This window comes from Leptodactylus fuscus, chromosome 9 (genome assembly GCF_031893055.1).
Source record: "Leptodactylus fuscus isolate aLepFus1 chromosome 9, aLepFus1.hap2, whole genome shotgun sequence".
Taxonomy (NCBI): Eukaryota; Metazoa; Chordata; class Amphibia; order Anura; family Leptodactylidae; genus Leptodactylus; species Leptodactylus fuscus.
In genome coordinates, this window is record NC_134273.1 from 16998505 (window position 1) to 17024795 (window position 26291).

Here is a 26291-nt window from a genome sequence, read left to right on the forward strand (position 1 = left end):
TATAGTCATCTACCATACTACTAGTCCCTGCCAGTTCATTACATACCGCCCTGTACACTATACCGGGAGACGGACTCCTAGTATTATAGTCATCTACATTACTACTAGTCCCTGCCAGTCCACTACATACCGCCATGTACACTATACTGGGAGACGGACTCCTAGTATTATAGTGATCTACCATACTACTAGTCCCTGCCAGTCCACTACATACCGCCATGTACACTATCCCGGGAGACGGACTCCTAGTATTATAGTGATCTACCATACTACTAGTCCCTGCCAGTCCACTACATACCGCCATGTACACTATGCCGGGAGACGGACTCCTAGTATTATAGTCATCTACATTACTACTAGTCCCTGCCAGTCCACTACATACCGCCATGTACACTATCCCGGGAGACGGACTCCTAGTATTATAGTGATCTACCATACTACTAGTCCCTGCCAGTCCACTACATACCGCCATGTACACTATACTGGGAGACGGAATCCTAGTATTATAGTCATCTACCGTACTACTAGTCCCTGCCAGTCCACTACATACCGCCATGTACACTATCCCGGGAGACGGACTCCTAGTATTATAGTCATCTACCGTACTACTAGTCCCTGCCAGTCCACTACATACCGCCCTGTACACTATCCCGGGAGACGGACTCCTAGTATTATAGTGATCTACCGTACTACTAGTCCCTGCCAGTCCACTACATACCGCCCTGTACACTATGCCGGGAGACGGACTCCTAGTATTATAGTCATCTACCATACTACTAGTCCCTGCCAGTCCACTACATACCGCCCTGTACACTATACCGGGAGACGGACTCCTAGTATTATAGTCATCTACCATACTACTAGTCCCTGCCAGTCCACTACATACCGCCATGTACACTATGCCGGGAGACGGACCCCTAGTATTATAGTCATCTACATTACTACTAGTCCCTGCCAGTCCACTACATACCGCCCTGTACACTATACTGGGAGACGGACTCCTAGTATTATAGTGATCTACCATACTACTAGTCCCTGCCAGTCCACTACATACCGCCATGTACACTATCCCGGGAGACGGACTCCTAGTATTATAGTCATCTACCGTACTACTAGTCCCTGCCAGTCCACTACATACCGCCCTGTACACTATCCCGGGAGACGGACTCCTAGTATTATAGTGATCTACCGTACTACTAGTCCCTGCCAGTCCACTACATACCGCCCTGTACACTATCCCGGGAGACGGACTCCTAGTATTATAGTCATCTACCATACTACTAGTCCCTGCCAGTCCACTACATACCGCCCTGTACACTATACCGGGAGACGGAATCCTAGTATTATAGTGATCTACAATACTACTAGTCCCTGCCAGTCCACTACATACCGCCCTGTACACTATCCCGGGAGACGGACTCCTAGTATTATAGTGATCTACAATACTACTAGTCCCTGCCAGTCCACTACATACCGCCCTGTACACTATGCCGGGAGACGGACTCCTAGTATTATAGTCATCTACCATACTACTAGTCCCTGCCAGTTCATTACATACCGCCCTGTACACTATGCCAGGAGACGGACTCCTAGTATTATAGTCATCTACCATACTACTAGTCCCTGCCAGTCCACTACATACCGCCCTGTACACTATGCCGGGAGACGGACTCCTAGTATTATAGTCATCTACAATACTACTAGTCCCTGCCAGTTCATTACATACCGCCCTGTACACTATCCCGGGAGACGGACTCCTAGTATTATAGTCATCTACATTACTACTAGTCCCTGCCAGTCCACTACATACCGCCCTGTACACTATCCCGGGAGACGGACTCCTAGTATTATAGTCATCTACATTACTACTAGTCCCTGCCAGTCCATTACATACCGCCCTGTACACTATACTGGGAGACGGACTCCTAGTATTATAGTCATCTACATTACTACTAGTCCCTGCCAGTCCACTACATACCGCCCTGTACACTATCCCGGGAGACGGACTCCTAGTATTATAGTCATCTACCATACTACTAGTCCCTGCCAGTCCACTACATACCGCCCTGTACACTATGCCAGGAGACGGACTCCTAGTATTATAGTGATCTACAATACTACTAGTCCCTGCCAGTCCACTACATACCGCCCTGTACACTATCCCGGGAGACGGACTCCTAGTATTATAGTGATCTACAATACTACTAGTCCCTGCCAGTCCACTACATACCGCCCTGTACACTATGCCGGGAGACGGACTCCTAGTATTATAGTCATCTACCATACTACTAGTCCCTGCCAGTTCATTACATACCGCCCTGTACACTATACCGGAAGACGGACTCCTAGTATTATAGTCATCTACCATACTACTAGTCCCTGCCAGTTCATTACATACCGCCCTGTACACTATACCGGGAGACGGACTCCTAGTATTATAGTCATCTACAATACTACTAGTCCCTGCCAGTTCATTACATACCGCCCTGTACACTATGCCAGGAGACGGACTCCTAGTATTATAGTCATCTACAATACTACTAGTCCCTGCCAGTTCATTACATACCGCCCTGTACACTATGCCAGGAGACGGACTCCTAGTATTATAGTCATCTACAATACTACTAGTCCCTGCCAGTTCATTACATACCGCCCTGTACACTATCCCGGGAGACGGACTCCTAGTATTATAGTCATCTACATTACTACTAGTCCCTGCCAGTCCACTACATACCGCCATGTACACTATACCGGGAGACGGACTCCTAGTATTATAGTCATCTACCATACTACTAGTCCCTGCCAGTCCACTACATACCGCCATGTACACTATCCCGGGAGACGGAACCCTAGTATTATAGTGATCTACAATACTACTAGTCCCTGCCAGTTCATTACATACTGCCCTGTACACTATACCGGGAGACGGACTCCTAGTATTATAGTCATCTACCATACTACTAGTCCCTGCCAGTCCACTACATACCGCCCTGTACACTATGCCGGGAGATGGACTCCTAGTATTATAGTCATCTACAATACTACTAGTCCCTGCCTGTCCATTACATACCGCCCTGTACACTATGCCGGGAGACGGACTCCTAGTATTATAGTCATCTACCATACTACTAGTCCCTGCCTGTCCACTACATACCGCCATGTACACTATACTGGGAGACGGACTCCTAGTATTATAGTGATCTACAATACTACTAGTCCCTGCCAGTTCATTACATACTGCCCTGTACACTATACCGGGAGACGGACTCCTAGTATTATAGTCATTTACCATACTACTAGTCCCTGCCAGTTCATTACATACCGCCATGTACACTATCCTGGGAGACGGACCCCTAGTATTATAGTGATCTACCATACTACTAGTCCCTGCCAGTCCACTACATACCGCCCTGTACACTATACCGGGAGACGGACTCCTAGTATTATAGTGATCTACCATACTACTAGTCCCTGCCAGTCCACTACATACCGCCCTGTACACTATCCCGGGAGACGGACCCCTAGTATTATAGTCATCTACATTACTACTAGTCCCTGCCAGTCCACTACATACCGCCCTGTACACTATACTGGGAGACGGACTCCTAGTATTATAGTGATCTACCATACTACTAGTCCCTGCCAGTCCACTACATACCGCCATGTACACTATCCCGGGAGACGGACTCCTAGTATTATAGTCATCTACCGTACTACTAGTCCCTGCCAGTCCACTACATACCGCCCTGTACACTATACCGGGAGACGGACTCTTAGTATTATAGTCATCTACATTACTACTAGTCCCTGCCAGTCCATTACATACCGCCCTGTACACTATCCCGGGAGACGGACTCCTAGTATTATAGTCATCTACATTACTACTAGTCCCTGCCAGTCCACTACATACCGCCATGTACACTATCCCGGGAGACGGACTCCTAGTATTATAGTCATCTACCGTACTACTAGTCACTGCCAGTCCACTACATACCGCCCTGTACACTATCCCGGGAGACGGAATCCTAGTATTATAGTGATCTACCGTACTACTAGTCCCTGCCAGTCCACTACATACCGCCCTGTACACTATACTGGGAGACGGAATCCTAGTATTATAGTCATCTACCGTACTACTAGTCCCTGCCAGTCCACTACATACCGCCCTGTACACTATACTGGGAGACGGACTCCTAGTATTATAGTCATCTACATTACTACTAGTCCCTGCCAGTCCATTACATACCGCCCTGTACACTATCCCGGGAGACGGACCCCTAGTATTATAGTCATCTACATTACTACTAGTCCCTGCCAGTCCACTACATACCGCCCTGTACACTATACTGGGAGACGGACTCCTAGTATTATAGTGATCTACCATACTACTAGTCCCTGCCAGTCCACTACATACCGCCATGTACACTATCCCGGGAGACGGACTCCTAGTATTATAGTCATCTACCGTACTACTAGTCCCTGCCAGTCCACTACATACCGCCCTGTACACTATACCGGGAGACGGACTCTTAGTATTATAGTCATCTACATTACTACTAGTCCCTGCCAGTCCATTACATACCGCCCTGTACACTATCCCGGGAGACGGACTCCTAGTATTATAGTCATCTACCGTACTACTAGTCCCTGCCAGTCCACTACATACCGCCCTGTACACTATCCCGGGAGACGGACTCCTAGTATTATAGTCATCTACAATACTACTAGTCCCTGCCAGTCCACTACATACCGCCCTGTACACTATCCCGGGAGACGGACTCCTAGTATTATAGTCATCTACATTACTACTAGTCCCTGCCAGTCCACTACATACCGCCATGTACACTATCCCGGGAGACGGACTCCTAGTATTATAGTCATCTACCGTACTACTAGTCACTGCCAGTCCACTACATACCGCCCTGTACACTATCCCGGGAGACGGAATCCTAGTATTATAGTGATCTACCATACTACTAGTCCCTGCCAGTCCACTACATACCGCCCTGTACACTATACCGGGAGACGGAATCCTAGTATTATAGTCATCTACCGTACTACTAGTCCCTGCCAGTCCACTACATACCGCCCTGTACACTATACTGGGAGACGGACTCCTAGTATTATAGTCATCTACATTACTACTAGTCCCTGCCAGTCCATTACATACCGCCCTGTACACTATGCCGGGAGACAGACTCCTAGTATTATAGTCATCTACAATACTACTAGTCCCTGCCAGTTCATTACATACTGCCATGTACACTATGCCAGGAGATGGACTCTTAGTATTATCGTCATCTATAATACTACTAGTCCCTGCCAGTCCACTACATACCGCCCTGTACACTGTGTACACTGTACACTGTGTACATCTATAATACTAGGAGTCCGTCTCTCAGCATACTGTACAGGGCAGTAAATCTGATGCGCGCACACGTACTAAGTTCATGTCCAATACTCAGTATGCGAGAGCGGCCTAATAGGGAGATCTATCACTAGTGTCATGAAGTACGTTTTGGTGGAAGTGGCCCAGCTGGCACCAAATTTACCACAATGGCGTATGTGGCATAAGACATATGGTTGTAAGTCGCCGGGCATGTGACACTTTTCTGTTGCTTATACCACCTCATGCCTGGTGTATATCTATACCCATGATTTACTGTAGTCTATGGCTCCTGGCACCTCTCCCCTTGCGCTGGAGACTTGTAAGCTGTAGAGGTAGGTGTAAAGATGTCGAAAAGCACATAATAAATTTGGTGCATGATATTACATCTTTTGGTCATTTTACTTTGTCAATCTCAAATCTTTTGTTTTCCAAAAGGTTAAGGCTATATTATATTCATACAACCGTTCCCAAAATTTTTTGCATGCACGGGGTTCCCCATTTTCATGGCTACGTCAGGGGTTTGCACCTATGCAGGATGCATGAAAAACGGACAGAAATAGGATAACAAATGGACATGTGATTTCTTCAATTGAAATCAATGGGGCAGATTTCAGCTGAACCATCAGATGATCCCCTGCACCGGTGGATAGATAGAAGATGACTTCTTTGTTTGTAGAGTCCACAGCGTCCACTACTATAGAACGGGCAGGAGGTTAACCCCTGTATGTATAGAGGTCACAGAACATAAAGAGGCAGAGTCTACCGAAATCTAGGACATTCATGTCCAGGACAGTCTGTCCATTAGAAGCACATGATGTGTCCCTGCAGATGCACTGGAGATAAGATTCTGTAGGGCCTGTGGACCCTGCACAAGTACATTCCTTGTTGTTATTCTTCTCTACGTAGATGATCCGCCATTAACTCCTTTATGATGTATGACGTCATTGATCGCAACGGGTTATATGGAGAGGGCCCAGGAGCTGAGCCCGATCCATACATGGTGAATGGAGGTGATATAATACAGCCCGCACCCTCCACTTGGTTCCAACACTGATCACAACTGTTAACACTTTAGATTCTGTGATTAAACTTGTCTGGAACGTCAAAGGGTGGCGATCATTTACTATGACAAATTGAAGGTTCCCAGAGCTGTCTCACCATAGTTCTGCCATAGGCTGCACCTCTAAAGGTCCATTCACGTGGAGGAAAATGGTGAGGAATTTGGTGTGGAATTTTAGCGCTGAAAAAAAGCCTCCCATTGACTTCAATGGGAGGCTTTTTTTTCAGCGCTGAATTTCCACACCAAATCCCTCACCATTTTCCTCCACGTGAATGAACCCTAATAAAGGTCCTGCTCTCTACTACCTGATGGTGTGAACCACAACGTTATTTTCTATTTGGTGCTAGTTTTGCAGCGCATCTCAAAATATCAGGCGCAAATCTACACCCTATTTTGCATGTATCTGTTTGCAGAACAGGTGAGGGCCCATATGGGAAGTGCTTTCACTTCTCTGCACTTTGTATCATTTGATTTTTTTTGTTTGTTTGTTTTTTCATCATTTTTCAAAGCTACGGATACCAGAGAGCAACATATAATGTGCAATGTAATGCAGCGCCACCTGCTGGTCACAAAGGAAACAACAATGGGGCATATAAATCAATATCAGGTAAAGAATAAGTGGAGTAACTAACCAGTCAGGTTACATTGGCCGGGGACCGATCTGCAGGACTGCTATCATTCAGCACAATTAGCGGCTATTCAGAATGTAGACAGGTCCTTATAATATAGAACAGACAGCTCAGGTGCACAATGCTAATATAGCACTCCCCTACACAATCCATGAGCCAGCATCTAAAATGCACACAGAAAAAACTTATGCAAGGCAATGTCACCTGATAATGTGAGGTGCACAAGCCAAAGAGTCTACTGGTCACATCCATACTGATGGGCTGCTCAGCACCTTCAATAAGTGAACCTACAGTAATGGCTATCTGCAAAATAAACAAGGCCTGACTGCACCCTGCAAAAATACCAGGACCTGGCTGCACCCTGTAAAAAAAGGTTAAATAACCGTGAGGCATTAGTCAATATTCTGGACAAAACAGGCAAGTTCTCAAACCAACGTTAAGGTTCTCCATGCATTGCGAGTCTCACTTATGGATCGTGCGGGCGCTCTATCCGCATTGTGCACCTGAGTGGTCTCTATCATATTCCAAGGGCCTGTCTGCATCCTGCATAGCTCCAGCTTTCATCTGGTATTGGGTAAACGTGGCCTTTGTGATGCAGATTGGTCAATGATCTCTCTCTCAGATTTTGACTCGGTGCCCCAGGGCCAGACCCTCCAACCAACGTGGTGCCAGTATATCATGTAACTTACTGCTAGGAGGGACTTTAAACCCTCATCCTGGATAGGCCTGCCGTTCGGAGATCTCCATGTGAGCGCTGTCAACATAATACATTAAAACCATCGAAAATCAACACAAAATCTTTTTCTTTTTTGATGTGTTTTTACTGAAGGTCTTATAACATTACATCACTATCATATGAGCGTGCGACAAACACAACAGGAAAGGAAACAATAGTAAAATACTAAGTACCGGTTTACTGCATGGAAAATCTAGGACAGACGGCACAAGCTGTATACGGAAGAGGGCAAATACAGCAGAAAATGGGACCCAGCTGAATAAATCTCTGGATTAAAAAAAAAGCCACCCTTAATTGAGAAAGGGGGAGGGGGAGAGTCCTCTGTTTAGGATCCTCATTTTTTGGTCATAAGGGAGATTGGTTACAGAGAGTCTTTTTCTGAAAAACCAGTCTCCTGTCCATCACTACACAGACTCATTTGAAAGGACAACTTGTAATGCTTCATTTCCCCTGTGGTGGCGCTGCAGGGAAACTGAATGCGTTGGAATAAGACAATACCAAATAGGAAATGTAATAAATATAAACTGAATTTAGCCTTACACTGATAGGAATGCCCTAAGATAATTGGCAGAGTTTTAGAGATTTTCTCTAACCATCTTAGGCTAGGTTCACACCTGTGTCTGCTCTCCTCTGGTGGATTCCATTCCCCATTCCGCTAGAAAAATGTGGAGAGAAAGCAGCCATTTTCTTCCCACATTTTTCGCCCTTTTTGGGCAGACACCCGGCAGTCCCCATTATAGCCATGATGTCCTTATTGTGGTCAGGTTATCTTCTCATACATGTAGTGTCCTCCTGATAACCAGCCATGATGTCCTTATTGTGGTCAGGTTATCTTCTCATACATGTAGTGTCCTCCTGATAACCAGCCATGATGTCCTTATTGTGATCAGGTTATCTTCTCATACATGTAGTGTCCTCCTGATAACCAGCCATGATGTCCTTATTGTGGTCGGGTTATCTTCTCATACATGTAGTGTCCTCCTGATAACCAGCCATGATGTCCTTATTGTGGTCTGGTTATCTTCTCATAAATGTAGTGTCCTCCTGATAACCAGCCATGATGTCCTTATTGTGGTCGGGTTATCTTCTCATACATGTAGTGTCCTCCTGATAACCAGCCATGATGTCCTTATTGTGGTCGGGTTATCTTCTCATACATGTAGTGTCCTCCTGATAACCAGCCATGATGTCCTTATTGTGGTCGGGTTATCTTCTCATACATATAGTGTCCTCCTGATAACCAGCCATGATGTCCTTATTGTGGTCGGGTTATCTTCTCATACATATAGTGTCCTCCTGATAACCAGCCATGATGTCCTTATTGTGGTCGGGTTATCTTCTCATACATGTAGTGCCCTCCTGATAACCATTCATGATGTCCTTATTGTGGTCGGGTTATCTTCTTATACATATAGTGTCTGATAACCTGTCCACATTAAGGAATCATAACTTATAATTGTGGTTAGCCTTGCAGCGCTGGAGTCCTGGGTTCAAATCCTGCCAAGGACAATACCTGCAAGGAGTTTGTATGTTCTCCCCGTGTCTGTATGGGTTTCTTCTGGGTACTCCGGTTTCCTCCCACACTCCAAAGACATACTGATAGGGAATGTAGATTGTGAGCCCTATATGGGACAACAACTGACAGTGTCTGTAAAGCGCTGCAGAATATGATGGCGCTATACAAGTAAGCATAAAATAAAATATTCTACAAATTTACATATGGTCTGTATTACTGTATGCGAAATATAGAAGATCAAAATTCTTCTTAACGTAAACAATGACTATTGGAAACGCTCTTTATTAGACAGTCCCCGACGCACCAGCCTTCCTCTTCTGAATTCCTTCTACCTGTACAGGTGAAGATATAGAAAAGATATACATATGAATACAGTCAGATGACCCTACGTTCACACTAGGATTGTGGTCTAGTCATTTGGGTCCATACCGTTAAAACAGTGGTTACACATGTACATCGGCAGACCACTATAATGGGGTCCGCCATTTTCACACTGAAATGGAAGGCTTTTCTCTACCGAATTTAGACAGTTTTTGCTACATAGTCTCAAACAGAGGCTTTGGTACAGATGTGAACCCAGTATGACAAATAATAGGTTGTCTCTGTTGCTTTATTCCCAGCAACAGCGCCACCCTGTCCATGGGCTTTGTCTAGTATTGCAGATTTGTTTTTAAAAGTCCTAGGTCATGCTACAAGTCCAAAAAATTGTGAATCTGCCGTGAAAAAATGCACAAGAATAGGTTCTCCCTGCATAAGGAAAATCTGAGGAGCTGTCATCATAAACCATCCGGCCACAGAGATAGAATACTGCGATCTGATTGGTCAGTACGGCTTTACATGTTTTATTTGCGACTATAGCGAATCCTTACCATCCACAGCATCGGATTAGTGGCGTAGACTCTTCCGCGTCTCCAGAACTTCCGGAAGTCGATCCATCGTTACATTGTGACATAAAAGCGTGAAGCTCAGATTGTGGAAAACCCTCTTTTTGGTAGGTCTAGGGAAGATTAAAAGTAAAATTCTAAGATCATCCGTGTGCAGAAAATCGCAAGATGTGTATTCATTGGTCAGCCATAACATTAAAACCACTAACAGCTAAAGAGAATGTCACTGGGGCATATTTATCAATACTGTCAAATAGAAATGGGCGAACCAACTCAAACCGAGCCGGGTTCGATCTGAATATGCCAAATATTCCTTATGGGGATTGTCTCTTCAGACCCCCAGAGTATAATAGGTGGAAGTCCAGGGGAAGTGATAAAAAAAAAATAAAAAACGCATCACAGGTGCTTCCATTCATTTCTTATTGGTGCGTGCTGTTCGGATCGGCTGATCCGAACAGTGTTCGCTCATCTCTACTAACTCTTACTCTTACTATGATTAGGAGTCCAGTGGGCGGTCCTACTCAGTCAGCTCACTCTGTCTGCACAGGTAATCAGGAAAGGATGTCAATCACTGAGTAGGACCGCCCACTGGACTCCTAAATATAGTAAGAAGAGGGATGTAATGGAAAAATTTACAAAGTCCGTGTTGAAAATCCAACAGGCTGGGCAACCCCTTCATCCATCCTGTTGCCAGTGGTCGGAATTTAATACTTTGCACCCCATGGCTAATTGTTTTATGACTTCTGCTTTCAACTGGGTACGTGGATCAGTATAGTAAAGGAATACAGACCGGCACCCACCTTAATAGTCTCATAGGTGTCCGTGATGAGGGCGATGAACAGACTGAGGACCATGTAGATGAACAGACTGATGAAGGTGTAAAGATAAACCCGGCTGAATAACCAGACCATGTAATTTTTTTTTCGCATGACGGAAAATGTCGTGGACATGTCATCTCCATTAACGAGGGAGAAAAGACACTCGGACGCCACATTCAGGGACCTAAACTGAGGAAGATGAAGAGTAGGGGTCAGCAGAGTGCTGGGTATGGGACGGGCACAGGCCGGCACGCTGGTAAATTACCTTGGGGTGATACGGTCCCAGGACAATCCAACCGCAGAAGCAGTAGCCCATATAGATCATGGCAGCACAGCACCAGAACCGGGTCACTTTAGGAAGCGCCGTCCTCATTGTCAGAATCAGTATCTGTAAACATGAGGGGGTTTGAAGGGAGTTTGTCAGCAGAACACAGTATATCACCCCAGCCCTGCAGATAGATAGGTTATAGAGATGAGCGAACACTGTTCGGATCAGCCGATCCGAACAGCACGCACCCATAGAAATGAATGGAAGCACCTGTGACGCTGACTTTGCCGGCGTCTGGCCGGCGTCACAGGTGTTTCCATTCATTTCTATGGGTGCATGCTGTTTGGATTGGCTGATCCGAACAGTGTTCGCTCATCTCTAATAGGTTACAATCTTCAGACCCCAGCATATCACCCCAGTACTGCAGATAGATAGGTTACTATCTTCAGACCCCAGTATATCACCCCAGCCCTGCAGATAGGTTAGTGTCACCAGACCCAGCATATCACCCCAGCCCTGCAGATAGATAGGTTACTGTCACCAGAACCAGCATATCACCCCAGCCCTGCAGATAGATAGGTTACTGTCACCAGAACCAGCATATCACCCCAGCCCTGCAGATAGATAGGTTACTGTCACCAGAACCAGCATATCACCCCAGCCCTGCAGATAGATAGGTTACTGTCACCAGACCCAGCATATCACCCCAGCCCTGCAGATAGATAGGTTACTGTCACCAGACCCAGCATATCACCCCAGTCCTGCAGATAGATAGGTTAGTGTCACCAGAACCAGCATATCACCCCAGCCCTGCAGATAGATAGGTTAGTGTCACCAGAACCAGCATATCACCCCAGCCCTGCAGATAGATAGGTTACTGTCACCAGAACCAGCATATCACCCCAGCCCTGCAGATAGATAGGTTAGTGTCACCAGAACCAGCATATCACCCCAGCCCTGCAGATAGATAGGTTAGTGTCACCAGGACCAGCATATCACCCCAGCCCTGCAGATAGATAGGTTACTGTCACCAGAACCAGCATATCACCCCAGCCCTGCAGATAGATAGGTTACTGTCACCAGAACCAGCATATCACCCCAGCCCTGCAGATAGATAGGTTAGTGTCACCAGAACCAGCATATCACCCCAGCCCTGCAGATAGATAGGTTAGTGTCACCAGACCCAGCATATCACCCCAGCCCTGCAGATAGATAGGTTAGTGTCACCAGAACCAGCATATCACCCCAGCCCTGCAGATAGATAGGTTAGTGTCACCAGAACCAGCATATCACCCCAGTCCAATGTGCACATGAGCTGTTTCGAGCAATGAGTGCGTTACCATTTCTCCAAAGATGAAAGCAGCACCGCCCTCACTGCTCTACAGAACTCATTTGCACATAGCTATAAACAGCAATACCCTATTGTTGAGGAGACAGATTTCGAGTACCCATAGTTATTACATTCTTGGAAATAATTGCGTTTCTAGATTTTGCCATAATCAGCCCTTACATTGTATTTCTTGAAAAATTCTAAATAGCCAATGACTTCGAGCCAGATCAGCAAGGTAGATGTTCCCAGGAAAATACTGCACACGTCATAAGTAGTCAGACTCTGTTGGAGAGAGATACAGGATACTCATCACTATGCTACACTGGCTTTACTATGACTGTAGACTATATATGTGGTACTTCAGCTCAGGGGAGCAAATTCCAACTGTGCTGGAATCAGTAGAGCTGTGACTATTAACAGGTGCTAAGAACTGGTGGAGGTAGTGAAAGGACCTTTTTAATATGTGTATATAACGAATCATACATATATCAGTACAGGATGCTTTCAGAGGATATTGTGTCCTGACACTCACCTTTGCCTGGATCTCCATCTTCAGAATGGAGCCTATGATGCAGAGGATGTCGCTCACAAGGGTTAAGCTGTACCAGCCATTGATAAACTCCATCTTGCTTGACCAGGACACAGTCTTGGAGGATCGCTGATGTACAAAGCTGACGTATTCCTTAGAGTAACAAAAATGCAGGTAAGGTTAAAGGGAGTCTGCCTAAACTCTTTTCGGACCCCCGAGTATAATGATTGGCGGACTGGGAGAGGTAAGAAACATAAAAAACATGTTACTTACCTCTCCACGATCCTGCCAGGCCTCCTTCCTGACGTCTCTGACGTCACATGAACCCGGCCTGCGTCCCGGGTCATGTGACGTCCAACGTCATTGAACATGCACAGCAGTGGAGAAGGCAGCAGAGAAGACCGCGTAGGAGCTGGGGACAGGTAAGTAACAGTAGTTTTTTATGTTTTTATTCCCCCAGGTCTCCGATTATTATACTCTGGGGTCTGAAAAGACCCCACACTGCTCCTCATGCCATATAATGATCTCCACAGTTCCTCCATATCTAATATAATGGAGCTAGATAAGCAACAGGAAAGAAAGAAACAGGACTTTTTGTCATTTGCAGTTCCATTCTTTACCACATCCACAGACAGGATATTCCCCATAGACAACAATGCAACAGCACCCCCAGTACATAAAAAATAAGCACACTAGCCTTGCTTTTCTCATACCGTGTGACTATTGAGTACTGCCACTGGTAAAAGAATGGCTGTACCAAAGACTTACCCTCATAAGGAGAATGCTCTGAACCACAGATTGTAGACAGAAGCTTGCAGACAAAATACAAGTCAGGATAACAAAGGCATCAAAAATCATCAGGTAGTTGTTGGTGCTCTTGTGATCTATGAGTGATGACAAATACAAGCCAATTATTTTTTTATTAAAAGAAGGTAAAAGAAAAAAAGAATCAATGGATACGAACATGAATGCAGGAACTTTCTATACTCTGAAACCCAGCCATGATTTCCTTATCGTTTCTGGTTTATCCTCTTACAGTAGGATCACACTAGTGTTGGCTCTCCATTGTGGGACTCGAACAACAGAGATTCAGACCGCTAAAATAGCGGTTACACACCGAGCTTGGCGGACCCCATTGACTATAATTAGGTCTGTCCGGTGTCCGTCGTCTCCTCCACCGATTTTTGGTAGACTCTGCAACAGAGCCTTCAATGGAGACTCCGATGCAGATGTGAGCCCAGCCTTACAGAAGTATAGCTACAGGGAGGTAGCAGTCACTCCCGGGCACTGGAACCTGACATCTTAACCTCTCCTCACACTGATAAAGCTCCGATCAGATTCTCCTGGCACCTGCGCAGATCTTTAATGACACTAGAGAAGTGTCCACTGTCTTCAGTGCGCATGCGCCATACCTTGGCTTCAGTAGAGAACTCTACAAGTGTTGGGAGTAAAAGGATCCGATTAAGTAAAGAGTTTTTCTCTTCTTATAGCACATTTGGTCAATTCCTGCAACCACAAAAGGATGGGTGCCATGTTTAAAGTTCCAACCTATGGCGGATATAAGGAAGGGGTTAAAATATAGCTGCAAGAATTGAATTTATGATTCTTGGTAAGCAGCTATTTTATCCTAGAGAGAAGAATAGGTACTGAATGGATTTTCTTCCAAAGCCAGACGTCTTGTACCAGCTGTCAGCAAATACAGATGTCCTCACCTTTACCTTGCCACAAATTTAGTTAAGGACTCCATTTTATAGTCAATCAGTTCAGTACAATGTCACAACATGGTAGCAAAACCTTTGACAGGCTGCTATTCACACTGGTGCATATATCAGATCACTTCATGACATAATATCACAAAACCATCATGTACTGAAAGCTGCTCATCTCATGACATACAGCCAGGATGAAGGACACATCTGTATTTAATAAAGGAATAGACTTCTACTTACTGTACCCGGACACGTGCCAGTCTGTACATTCCTGGATGCCAACATCATTATCTAAGCTTACTGTAATACGCCCACTGTATGCTTCATTGTCTAATGTGATCTGCATAGAACAAAGCAGAGCCCTGACATACATGGAAACAAAATGTAATGACCCCCAGGAGGACAGGTACAATTTTGTGGTGTGGAGATCTGTAATGTAGATTCAGTAGGTATTTGTGTCGTTTTAATTTGAGCACTATAGAAAGCATACCTCCCAACCATCCTGGTTTCAGCAGTACAATCCCGGAATCCGGGTGCTCTTTCGTTGTCCCAGTAGGAAGGAGGTATATCCTCTGGATGCAGATGAGTTGAATACAATGGTGAAGCAGAGATCTGTCTGCCGCCTGCTTCACCATTTGGCTCATGTCAGTAGGTGTGATGTGGTGACATCACTTACATCATGCCTGCTGCTCTCTGAAAACTCTCTGAAGGAGCAGAGAGGAGAGAACACCAGGGGAACAGGGTGAGGTGAATATTAGGGTTTGGGTTTTTTTTTTTTGTTTGATCCATTAGACTGTGGTAACCAATATATATACTATGGAAGCACCAGGAGAGGGACTTTATACTATGGGGGCAACTGGAGGGAGATATTATACTGTGTGTCTATCAGGAGAGGAACTTTATACTGGGGGTGCAACTGGAGAGGGATATTATTCTGTGGGGGGCATACAGTGCCACTATAGGGGCGTTATACAATAAGGGGACACAAAGAGACATTGATGGAAATGGGCAGAGCCAAAGTAGAAGTAGGTGGGTCTGGAGGTGGGTATTACTATGTGTAAACTTGCAGTGTCATGTTCATAGAAATATATGCACAAAGGTTTACATTTGTATATGTGCCTTATTGTATGCATAATGCGTATTTATGCCTATCATTGCAGTAGATTACAGCAGAATGGGTGCTGAGTTGATGGTATGACCCGGACAAAGGGAGTTCTGAGAAGGGCAGGAAAGTGTCTTTTCTTCTTCTTTAAGAACCATGCAGGAAATATGGGAAAAGAAGCTAGGAGACTGAACCAGCACCCAGGCTGGAGGAAAACCAACTCACACAGTCCTTTGTCATTTTGCAGTCAGGAGATGGGCTGTATCCCTGCTCACCTTCTGGCAGAGAAAGTGTTCCTGATCAGGATAAGATGATAAATGTTATATGGGCACCATAGCTATGACCCTGCCTGCAGCCTCAGGACAGACGGGGCAACCTTGAGGATCTACACTCCATAGTCTAAGAATTTTTAAGGAGGAAAGTTGGAGGATTTAGTTACATTGCTATATTTGCTACACCACGTGGTAACAAAGTGCAGGCTCAGTTACAGGGGTTGCCCCTGCTGGAACTAGAGGTTGCAAAAAAAATTGGTTGCATAGGTCAACTTAGCCTTTATATGGTCAGTATGTACCCAGGTAAGTAGATGGAACATCACATGTACTCACTGTCACTGTAAAGTCATAGCAGTCAGGAATCTCCTGGTGACGTATGGTCTGAAGATTGATCGCCTTCAGCTTAAACATGATCTGTATGGAGACGAGCCTGGAGGAGTAAATAATTCACACGTTAAAAGCTGCGAGAACAGGAGGAAATGAGACGCGACCTGTGAAATTGGGTCTCACCGATTAAAGTCCAATGTCATGTTCCAGAACTTGTCATCCAGAGAGAGATCACCTACTGGTGTCATTGGTTCTACATCAAAGCATTCTAGAGAGAGGTAGAGAGATATAACCTCGTATTAGATTTGATAATATTCACGATATGACATCCCTATCCTCCTCACGTGTCCATATGAGAGTTTATATGAAGTCCACCGAGTACTGCTTATACTGTATACACACACTAATACGTAGGGAGGTTTCAGGTTTAACCATTAATGTGAACTGGCACCCAAAATTCAAGTCTCCACCCCTGAGCAAATAAGGGTGTGGGTCCTGTAGGGGGCATCTCCAGCTATTGCGAATTAGACATGGAACCAAGGAGGATCCCACAATTGCATCCTGCAATCTAACCAGGAGGTCATCAAGAGGGGCAGACATTATTATTTATTATACTTACTTACATAGCACCGTCAAGTTCTGCAGTTACATATCAAAAGCGTACTGATAGGTTAATCTGGAATTGAGATGGTAAACCCCAACAGAGACCAACTTGAGTGATGACAATGTGTTGGCACTATATACATGAATAAAATAAATCATTCTTACCTGTCTCAATATCGGGGTAAATATCAAAAGTTTCATTTTTAGGAAAGATGGCGCCCTGTTTATAGAAGTGCTTGCAGACGGTCATCCACTGCTGCCCCTCTTCTATCCTCCCATAGGCATGGTTCCCAACCGATATATTTCTGAGCTCCAGGTACTGTGGATATAGCGTGGGGTTATTATTACAAAGTCATCACAACTTCAATAGATGGGTTTTCTCTGCTGAAACTTGAGTCTATTTATCACATCCGAATCGAGGACCATCAAAAATGTATCTGAACCCACCATGGGTTAGTCCAAACCTGGGGTACATAAGGCTGGATTCACACAACATGTATCTTTTGAAGACAAATTAAATGAAGATAATAATACCAAAGATTTTGTGATTGCATTCATTTTCTGGAAGAAAATGAGTATTATCTGACAGAATTGCAGGGGTGCCAATACTTTTGGCCAACACTGCATGGTGTCAGTAGGTTCTCTTATCAGACAGATATGGTGTCAGTAGGTTCTCTTGTCAGAGATATTCATGGCACATGGATTGGAAGGTATTGTCACTTCATCTGCCATTGGCAATGACAGTGGCCCTAAGAGACTAATGTGCCACTTTGTTGTTGGCTCTGTTTTATTTGTGAAATCTCATGGATGCCCGTTGACCATGTAGCTACTCAAGCTCAAGCAACAGCGAACCGGACATCCCCTTTTCTGGACCTCATTTCCTATTGTCCATTATCCAAAGCCTTTTTAGTCTTTGTCTAAAGCTAAAATCTGTTATCGAACCACCATAGGAACTCACCCTCTGAATTGTAAAAGTGATGTGATCATAGACGTCCTCCTGGCAATAGATGGCATACGTGTCATCTATCGCATCTTTGTAGTCCTTTAGAAACAAGTGCTTGAAGACCAACGTGTTCTCTTCCATGAAACGGACAACCATCTCATTGTTGAGCCCAAAAAACACCAGCTACAGGAGAGATGGGCACACAATGTGGGCATTCACTATGGCGGGTGAGCTGATCATTACAATTACAATTTTATAACTTGTGTACACCTATTTTAGTTTGTGTGCAATGTATGGGTCCTCTGCCATCTTGTTCCTTTTTCTCCGATATAATTACATTTTTACAGCCTAAATTAGGCCTGCCGTAGACAGGGGAGCAAGAGTCTCATCACACTGCCCTTTCTCTGCTCTGATTCTTCAGGGCACGAAGTGATAGATCAGTGATATAGAACTATGACAGGTTTCTCCCTGTCAGCTCTTACAAGCAGGAGACAAGGAAGCAATATGATAACAAACTTCATAGAAATACACTGTAGATTCTGCACACAGCACACACAGACAGGACAATTTTATATGATTGAATTGACTCTCCTTCTATGTCACTGCACTCCTGTTAATTTAAACAGGGCACAACTGATTTTGTCAACCCACTGCTTCTTTGGATAAAGGGGCACAGCACTGATTTAGTGTAGCACTGAATCCTCCATAGTTTTTCCTGCACAGTAGCAATTGAAGTTACCTGGTGCAGGGATATACAGATGCAACAGTACACTAGCAAAATTGTTGTTGGCCCAGTTCTTTAGACCCCATGCACATGAACGTGCATCTGAGTCAGGGCCGATTTTGAAGTATAATGCACTCGGATGACACTTGGAGTGACATCCGAGAGTATTCCCTGATGCCCTCTATGGGGCTTCCCATCCTCTCTGTTCTGATGACACGGAGCAGGTTAGGAACTGCTCTATTTTTATTGGAACAGAATGGGCCATTGGATGCCCCCTCAGAAAGGCACACTCGGTCACAGCATAAGTGTTGCATTGGTTTTAGAAGCTACATTTGCGTTCGCCTGATTAATGACAGTTTTGCTGCCATTTTCCTAAATTTTAACAACAAAACCCCTATTTGTGAACATATCCTATAAATTTAGTTTTGAAGCTACATAAATCATTCCCAGCAGATACCAGTCCTTTAGATCCCATTTCTGAACTTACCTGGGTTGTCACTAAGATTATTTTTAAAACCTGGACAAAAAGTTTCCACGGGTTCTGACCCAGAACATCACACTTTTCACAGGGACTCTTGAAGTGGAGTTTGAGTTTTCTCTTCAGCGTGTCTTCCAGGAGGAGCTCCTCTATTTTGGAAGAGGTATTGGGACCTTCAAGTTTACTCATGGATTGGAACGACATCACTGTTGTATCTGGGCTCTCCATTACTAAGTGAAGCAATGAACAGACATTTCATTGATAGAAGTTTCAGTGGAAATCTCATTATAACTACTAAAAGGGGGTTTCCAGTCCCAAATTGAGTTTTCATACTGATTACTTGTTCACAGAATATGTCATCAGTATGTGATGTTGGGGTCCGATAACTGGAACCCGCACAGATCATCTGTAACCTGTACTAGTATCCTCCAGGTGCAGGAAGCTGCTAGTGGATGGGCGGTGTTGTGCGGGGTCACTTCTATTCAAATAACAGGAGCGGTGCTGCAGCTCCCCAGTAGTTACCCTGTGTAGTGGATGGAGCTGCTGTGTCACTGCTATTACGTGAATAGAAGCACTGCTGCTTGTGTAAAATAAAGCAATAGCCCATGGTCACCCTTTAAATGTCATTCATAGTTATACACACATAGATCATGCCTATACACATTAAACATATATAGTTACATGCATACATATCACAGATATTTATACATACACACAGATAAATCATACATAATTATAAATACACCCATATACTGTATATCATGCGGTTATATATACACACTTATAGACCGTGCAAATATAGATGTACACACATAGTTATAAATACACACACATAGATCATACATGGTTATACACTCACCTATATCGTAAATATTTTTACATATATACACAGTTATACATACATTTAGTTATACATATGTACACAGCTAAACATACATAGATACACAGAGTCAGGGGATAATCGTACACATCAGGGAGAGTGTGCGCCTACATAGGCAGTACGGAGACTTACAAGTCATTCCTGCTCCGCTAGGGATTCTGTGTAAAAAATATGCAAATCTATTCTCCAGGATGTAATTAGAAGAACAGTGCACTCTGTACTCCGCCCTCTAGAGGGCAGCATCCTTAACATCATGCATGACTCAGTTAAAAAGTCTTTTTAATCATGATGTGGATTTAATTGCCAAATTAGCATTTCTATCCCAAAATTAATTCCCATAGCTGGGAATCTGTTCCTTTTGGGATAGAAATACTAATTTGGCAATTAAATCCGCATCATGATTAAAAAGACTTTTTAACTGAGTCATGCATGATGTTAAGGATGCTGCCCTCTAGAGGGCGGTGTACAGAGTGCACTGTTCTCCTAATTACCATACATCCTGGAGAATAGATTTGCATATTTTTTTTACCTAGATACACATAGTTATACATATATACACAGTTATACATACATATACATACATGCATAGTTATATATACATAGAGACACATACACATAGTTGTACATACATATATATAGTTATACATACATACATACACAGTTGTACATACATACCGTACACACACATAGTTATACACACATACATACATACACAGTTGTACATACATACCGTACACATACATAGTTATACATACATACATACATACATACACAGTTGTACATACATACCGTACACACACATAGTTATACACACATACATACATACATACATACACACACACAGTTATACACACATACATACATACATACATACACAGTTGTACATACATACCGTACACACACATAGTTATACACACATACATACATACATACATACACAGTTGTACATACATACCGTACACACACATAGTTATACACACATACATACATACATACATACACAGTTGTACATACATACCGTACACACACATAGTTATACACACATACATACATACATACATACACAGTTGTACATACATACCGTACACACACATAGTTATACACACATACATACATACATACACAGTTGTACATACATACCGTACACACACATAGTTATACACACATACATACATACATACATACACAGTTGTACATACATACCGTACACACACATAGTTATACACACATACATACATACATACATACACAGTTGTACATACATACCGTACACACACATAGTTATACACACATACATACATACATACACAGTTGTACATACATATACACACACACACACAGTTATATATACACAGTTGTACATACATACACACACATAGTTATACATAAACACTTACATACCTCCCAACTATTGGGCTGTCAGAGATGGACACTTATAGTTCCCTGTGTATAATGTGTTTGCATCTCTGTAGGTTTGAATAGGGGTTGTCTTTAATTAAAATTTTACTACAAGCCATAACTGACAGAGGGACAAAGGGACTTGTCAAAAGTAGGGACTGTCCTACCAACAGAGGGACTTGGGAGGTTCCAGCTCACTTTGATCCTGGATTTGACTCCCTCTGGTGACTGTTAGTAACTGTCTCCATTGCCCCTAGTAGCAACCAATCACAGCACAGCTTTCATTTTTACATTTTACTTTTGAAAATGAAAGCTATGCTGTGATTGGTTGCTAGGGGGAAAACAATGCCGTATTTCTTTTCAGCAGTTTCCATAAATGTGCTCCATTATCTATAGATTTATTAAGGTCTCCCAAGCTGCACCTTATTTATGTATTAAGTGTTGTAACCAATAAATGACATTCAGTAGCCCAATACTTATTAACAATGAATTCCAGCCACAACAAGTTACTGATCGGGGTTGATGACATTTGGGGTGTTTTGTACTTTTGGGGTGTTTTGTTCAGCACTTGGATAGTTCTAGCAGTTCCCATTGAAAGGAACACAAATTTCTGACCTAACCCTGCATTCAAAATGGGGTGCAAGACAGCCCAGGTCTCATGATCAGTGGGGTCCCAGCAGTTGGACCTTCCCGTTAACCAAGTGACTAACTTGCTGTTACTTGACTACCCCTTTGATCCCCCACTACCTGTGACCATACCTCCAACCATCCTAGATTCAGTGGAACAGCCCTGGATTCTGGGTGCTGTCCCATTGGCAAGAGTGCGGTTGAATACAATGGTGGAGCATTCGGCCCCTTCCTCTTGCTCCCAGTGTCTTAGAAACATATATGTGTCTATTTAAGACCCTTAAACAGACACATATATTTACATAGTTAAAGGCCTGCGGCATCACCTATCACTCATTTCACCCATTTCGTTGCTGTCTCTACAATACTCATAATGCAGTTTTCTATGAACAATATTTGTCACCTGTCTACAGGACCGCTGAGGGACCGACTGCTGGGACCTCCACTGATCACGAGACAGGCGGTCCCACAGAAAAGTGAATGGAGTCATAGTGTTTATGTGTGCATTCAAACTGGGGAACACGGTATCCCCATTTTAATTAGGTTTCATGCACCCAAACAAATGTGTAGGTTGAGGGTGTTCCAATGCCCCGTATGATACGGAGATGTCAACCTAGAACAGTCATTCACAGGGCAATTCTCGAATGGCAGGTTTAGAGTACCTGTTCTATCGGGAAATCAGAATGGAATGAAACATTGGAAAGTAACTGTGTAACATACTCAGGGTGCCTCGGAACACCCTGGGGGCTGCACCGGAACACACTGGTAGCTGCACGCTCATTTGTGTGCATGAAACTTAAGGGCCTCTTCAGACCATGGAAAATGAAGAGGAATTTGAGGCAGACATCTGTCTCAGATTCCTCTTCATTTTCCATCCCCTGGTAAAGCATCGGCATCCCACCAATGATTAGGCCCAGATGAATGGCTTAAAATGGGGGTGAGTATCTAATATCTAGGGGTCAAAGATGACGAGTGTGAATAACACTTTCTTTTGGATATACAGTATACAAACATCTGCAAGGAGCTTGTATGTTCTACCCGTGTGTGTGTGGGTTTCCTCTGGCTACTCCGGTTTCCTCCCACAAAGACATACTGATAGGGAATGTAGATTGTGAGCCCTATATGGGAGAGTGATTGACAATGTCTGTAAAGTGCTGCGGAATATGTTGGCGCTATATAAGTATGCAAAATAAATCTATGCTTTCTGCTGAGTGTAATTTTCTAGAACAGGTTGAACAGAATGTCTGCACCTACGCCATCCGGTGGACAATTGTGGAGCTGCAGTAATTGTAAGGGCTAGTTCACACATAAAAACAGCCTGGCTTAGTTTGGTCCTGAAAAAAAACGCTTGCTAATGAGGAAGCGTTTTTTTGACCTTGAGGCGTTTTTTGGAGCAGTTTTTGGTAAAAACTGCTTCAGAAAAAGCCAGGCGGTTTTCCCCTCTCCTAAAGTGAATGGACTATAAAAAAAAAACGCTAGGTGTTTTCGGTCGCGTTTTTTTTGCAAAAAAACGCTAGGCATTTTTCGCCTCCCATTCACTTCTATTGCTTTTCTCAGGCGGAATTCGCCTGAAGAAAGGTCATGTCGCTTCTTTTTTCTGCTAGCAGTCTCCGTAAACCACCATTGTATGGAGGCAGATTTTGAGGCGAAATCTGCTGTCAAAATCTGCCTAACTCGTTGCAATAACTCCTCTATGACATACAATACATTCCTATATAGTTGCTTGGTACCATCACAGTAACCACCAGGGGTGAACCTAGCCTCCTTGCTACTTGATGCCGACTACAACCAGATTTTGACTCCTTCAGAAATGGCTGAGGATCCTATTAATATTATAAATGTGAAAGTTTGTGAGTTTGGATGTTTGTGGCTTTGTGTTTTCGGATGTTTGTTAGTCAATCACGCAAAACCCGCTTGACCGATTTGGCTGAAATTTTCCACAAACATAGTTAATACACCCCATTGTGCAATAGGCTACTTTTCGTCACAAGAGCGCACATACGTTTTTCCCTGGACCCCCACAAACCCCAAACTCACATCACTATCTCTGCAATCTCACACACTTTGGACCCCGATTTGGCTGAAATTTTCCACAAACATAGTCCCTACACTAGATTGCGCAATAGGCTACTTTTCGTCACAATAGCGCACATACGTTTTTCCCAGGACCCTTTGGATGTTCGGCGGTCAATCACGCAAAAACCGCTCCACCGATTTGGCTGAAATTTTCCACAAACATAGTCCCTACACTCGATTGCGCAATAGGCTACTTTTCATCACAATAGCGCACATACGTTTTTCCCAGGACCCCCACAAAACCCAAACTCACATCACTATCTCTGCAATCTCACACACTTTGGACCATAGCAAGCCACAAAATTCATATTACCCCCTACAGCAGAGGTCAGCAACCCCTGGCACACATGCCAAGAGTGGCACTCCTGCCATATTTCACTGGCATGCCAGCAGCACAGGACCTGCAAGAGTTAAATAAAGTCTCTGCTAGAGCTGAGGCATAAGGACACTCCCCTTTGAGAGGGGTGCAGGAAACCCAGGGGGTGGAGCTTAATCACTCAGGTCTGTGCCTGCTATAGTGATAGCTCCTGCCGAAGCTGCTAGCAAACTGAAAGTAAGAAGCACACAGCTCCCTTCCTTTACTTCCTATTCTCATTAATGTCAGGCATGGGGTTATTAGTTTAGTGTTAGTAACTCCATGTGCCTCACATTAATAGGAATAAACCCCATCATGTCCCTCATATTAACCCCTGTGCACCTGGTACTTCCGCTTGGACGTAGCCAGCGCGCTTAACCCCCCGCGTGCCGGCTACGTCCATTCATTTCTATGCGAGCGTGCTGTTCGGATCGGCTGATCCCAACAGTACTCACTCATCTCTATCAGTAACTCTTACACTGGGGTTAATGTGAGGGACATGATGGGGTTAATTGCTATTAATAAGAGGCACATGGAGTTACTAAACTATCATGCACAGGGCCAGACTTTATGTTGCTTACTCAAGAGTATCCTGTGCCCAAAACTTACATGTACTGGCGCAAAATAACAACTCATACAATGTCGTATATCAAAGTATATTAACCTGAAATACCTCTGTCCCAAAGACACTATGTACAGTTTATACCAACACCGTATAGCAGCTGAAATACAAATTACATTCAACACAAAAGTCTCATGTGCTCTCAGAATTACAACAAAAACAAGAATATGCAAATCTGCCTTCCATGATGTAATTAGGAAGACAGTTGCTGCCTCATTGTTGCAAACCAATAGAGGGCGCTCACTGGAATGTGCAAGCCTGTCTTAAGACAGGATTCCAGTGAAATAACCCAATAATGGCTGCTCCCTTTAGCCTCATGCCCAACCTTCCAAGAGGCCTTTGTTTAGCAGTGATGCTGGGATTAATACCAGGTATAGTCTCTATGGTATGGAAGGCAGATTTGCATATTCTTCCCATAGTTCCTTGCAAAGTGGAGTGCTAAAGGCTTAACAAGTCTCCACACACCTATATGGTGGTCTCTCCCTAAGGAGTGACAATATCCCCCGAACCCTGTCTAAGCCTCTCACCTCTACCAGGTTATAGTCCTCTCTACATCGGGCTGAAGAGATCCAACCAGATCGAAACAGCTGTCCTCGATTGAGAGACTATACCTGGTATTAATCCCAGCGTCATTGCTAAACAAAGGCCTCTTGGAAGGTCGGGCATGAGGCTAAAGGGAGCAGCCATTATTGGGTTATTTCACTAGAATCCAGTCTTAAGACAGGCTTGCACATTCCAGTGAGCGCCCTCTATTGGTTTGCAACAATGAGGCAGCAACTGTCTTCCTAATTACATCATGGAAGGCAGATTTGCATATTCTTCCCATACAACAAAAACAAGATACACAGTTACATTTCATATCCCAGACCTTATACACAGTACGAAAACCTTACCCGCGCCTGTATATACCCACTGCTACAATCACCGCAGACGAAGTCGCGGGTACCAGCTAGTAGGCCATAAAAAGCTTAACCCTTAACCGTTTGCGACTATTCTCTTTCAATTTTTTTGTTCTT

At 44.0% G+C, this 26291-nt stretch overlaps 1 protein-coding gene across 1 annotated transcript in view; it reads right to left on the minus strand.

Annotated features, from left to right (window-relative positions):
• The window catches only part of LOC142218471 (mucolipin-3-like), a 22360-nt gene extending 2815 nt beyond the window's left edge, over positions 1–19545 (minus strand). Inside the window, exons 1-12 of the mRNA XM_075287221.1 lie at positions 19327–19545; positions 18131–18298; positions 17338–17491; positions 16753–16837; positions 16576–16672; positions 15109–15208; positions 13928–14043; positions 13163–13312; positions 12811–12912; positions 11298–11420; positions 11015–11221; positions 10200–10327 (exon numbers count right to left, since the gene is read on the minus strand). Coding sequence (XP_075143322.1) covers positions 10200–10327; positions 11015–11221; positions 11298–11420; positions 12811–12912; positions 13163–13312; positions 13928–14043; positions 15109–15208; positions 16576–16672; positions 16753–16837; positions 17338–17491; positions 18131–18298; positions 19327–19545 — 1649 coding nt within the window. The remainder of the gene's footprint in view (positions 1–10199; positions 10328–11014; positions 11222–11297; positions 11421–12810; positions 12913–13162; positions 13313–13927; positions 14044–15108; positions 15209–16575; positions 16673–16752; positions 16838–17337; positions 17492–18130; positions 18299–19326) is intronic.
• Positions 19546–26291: the final 6746 nt, after the last annotated feature.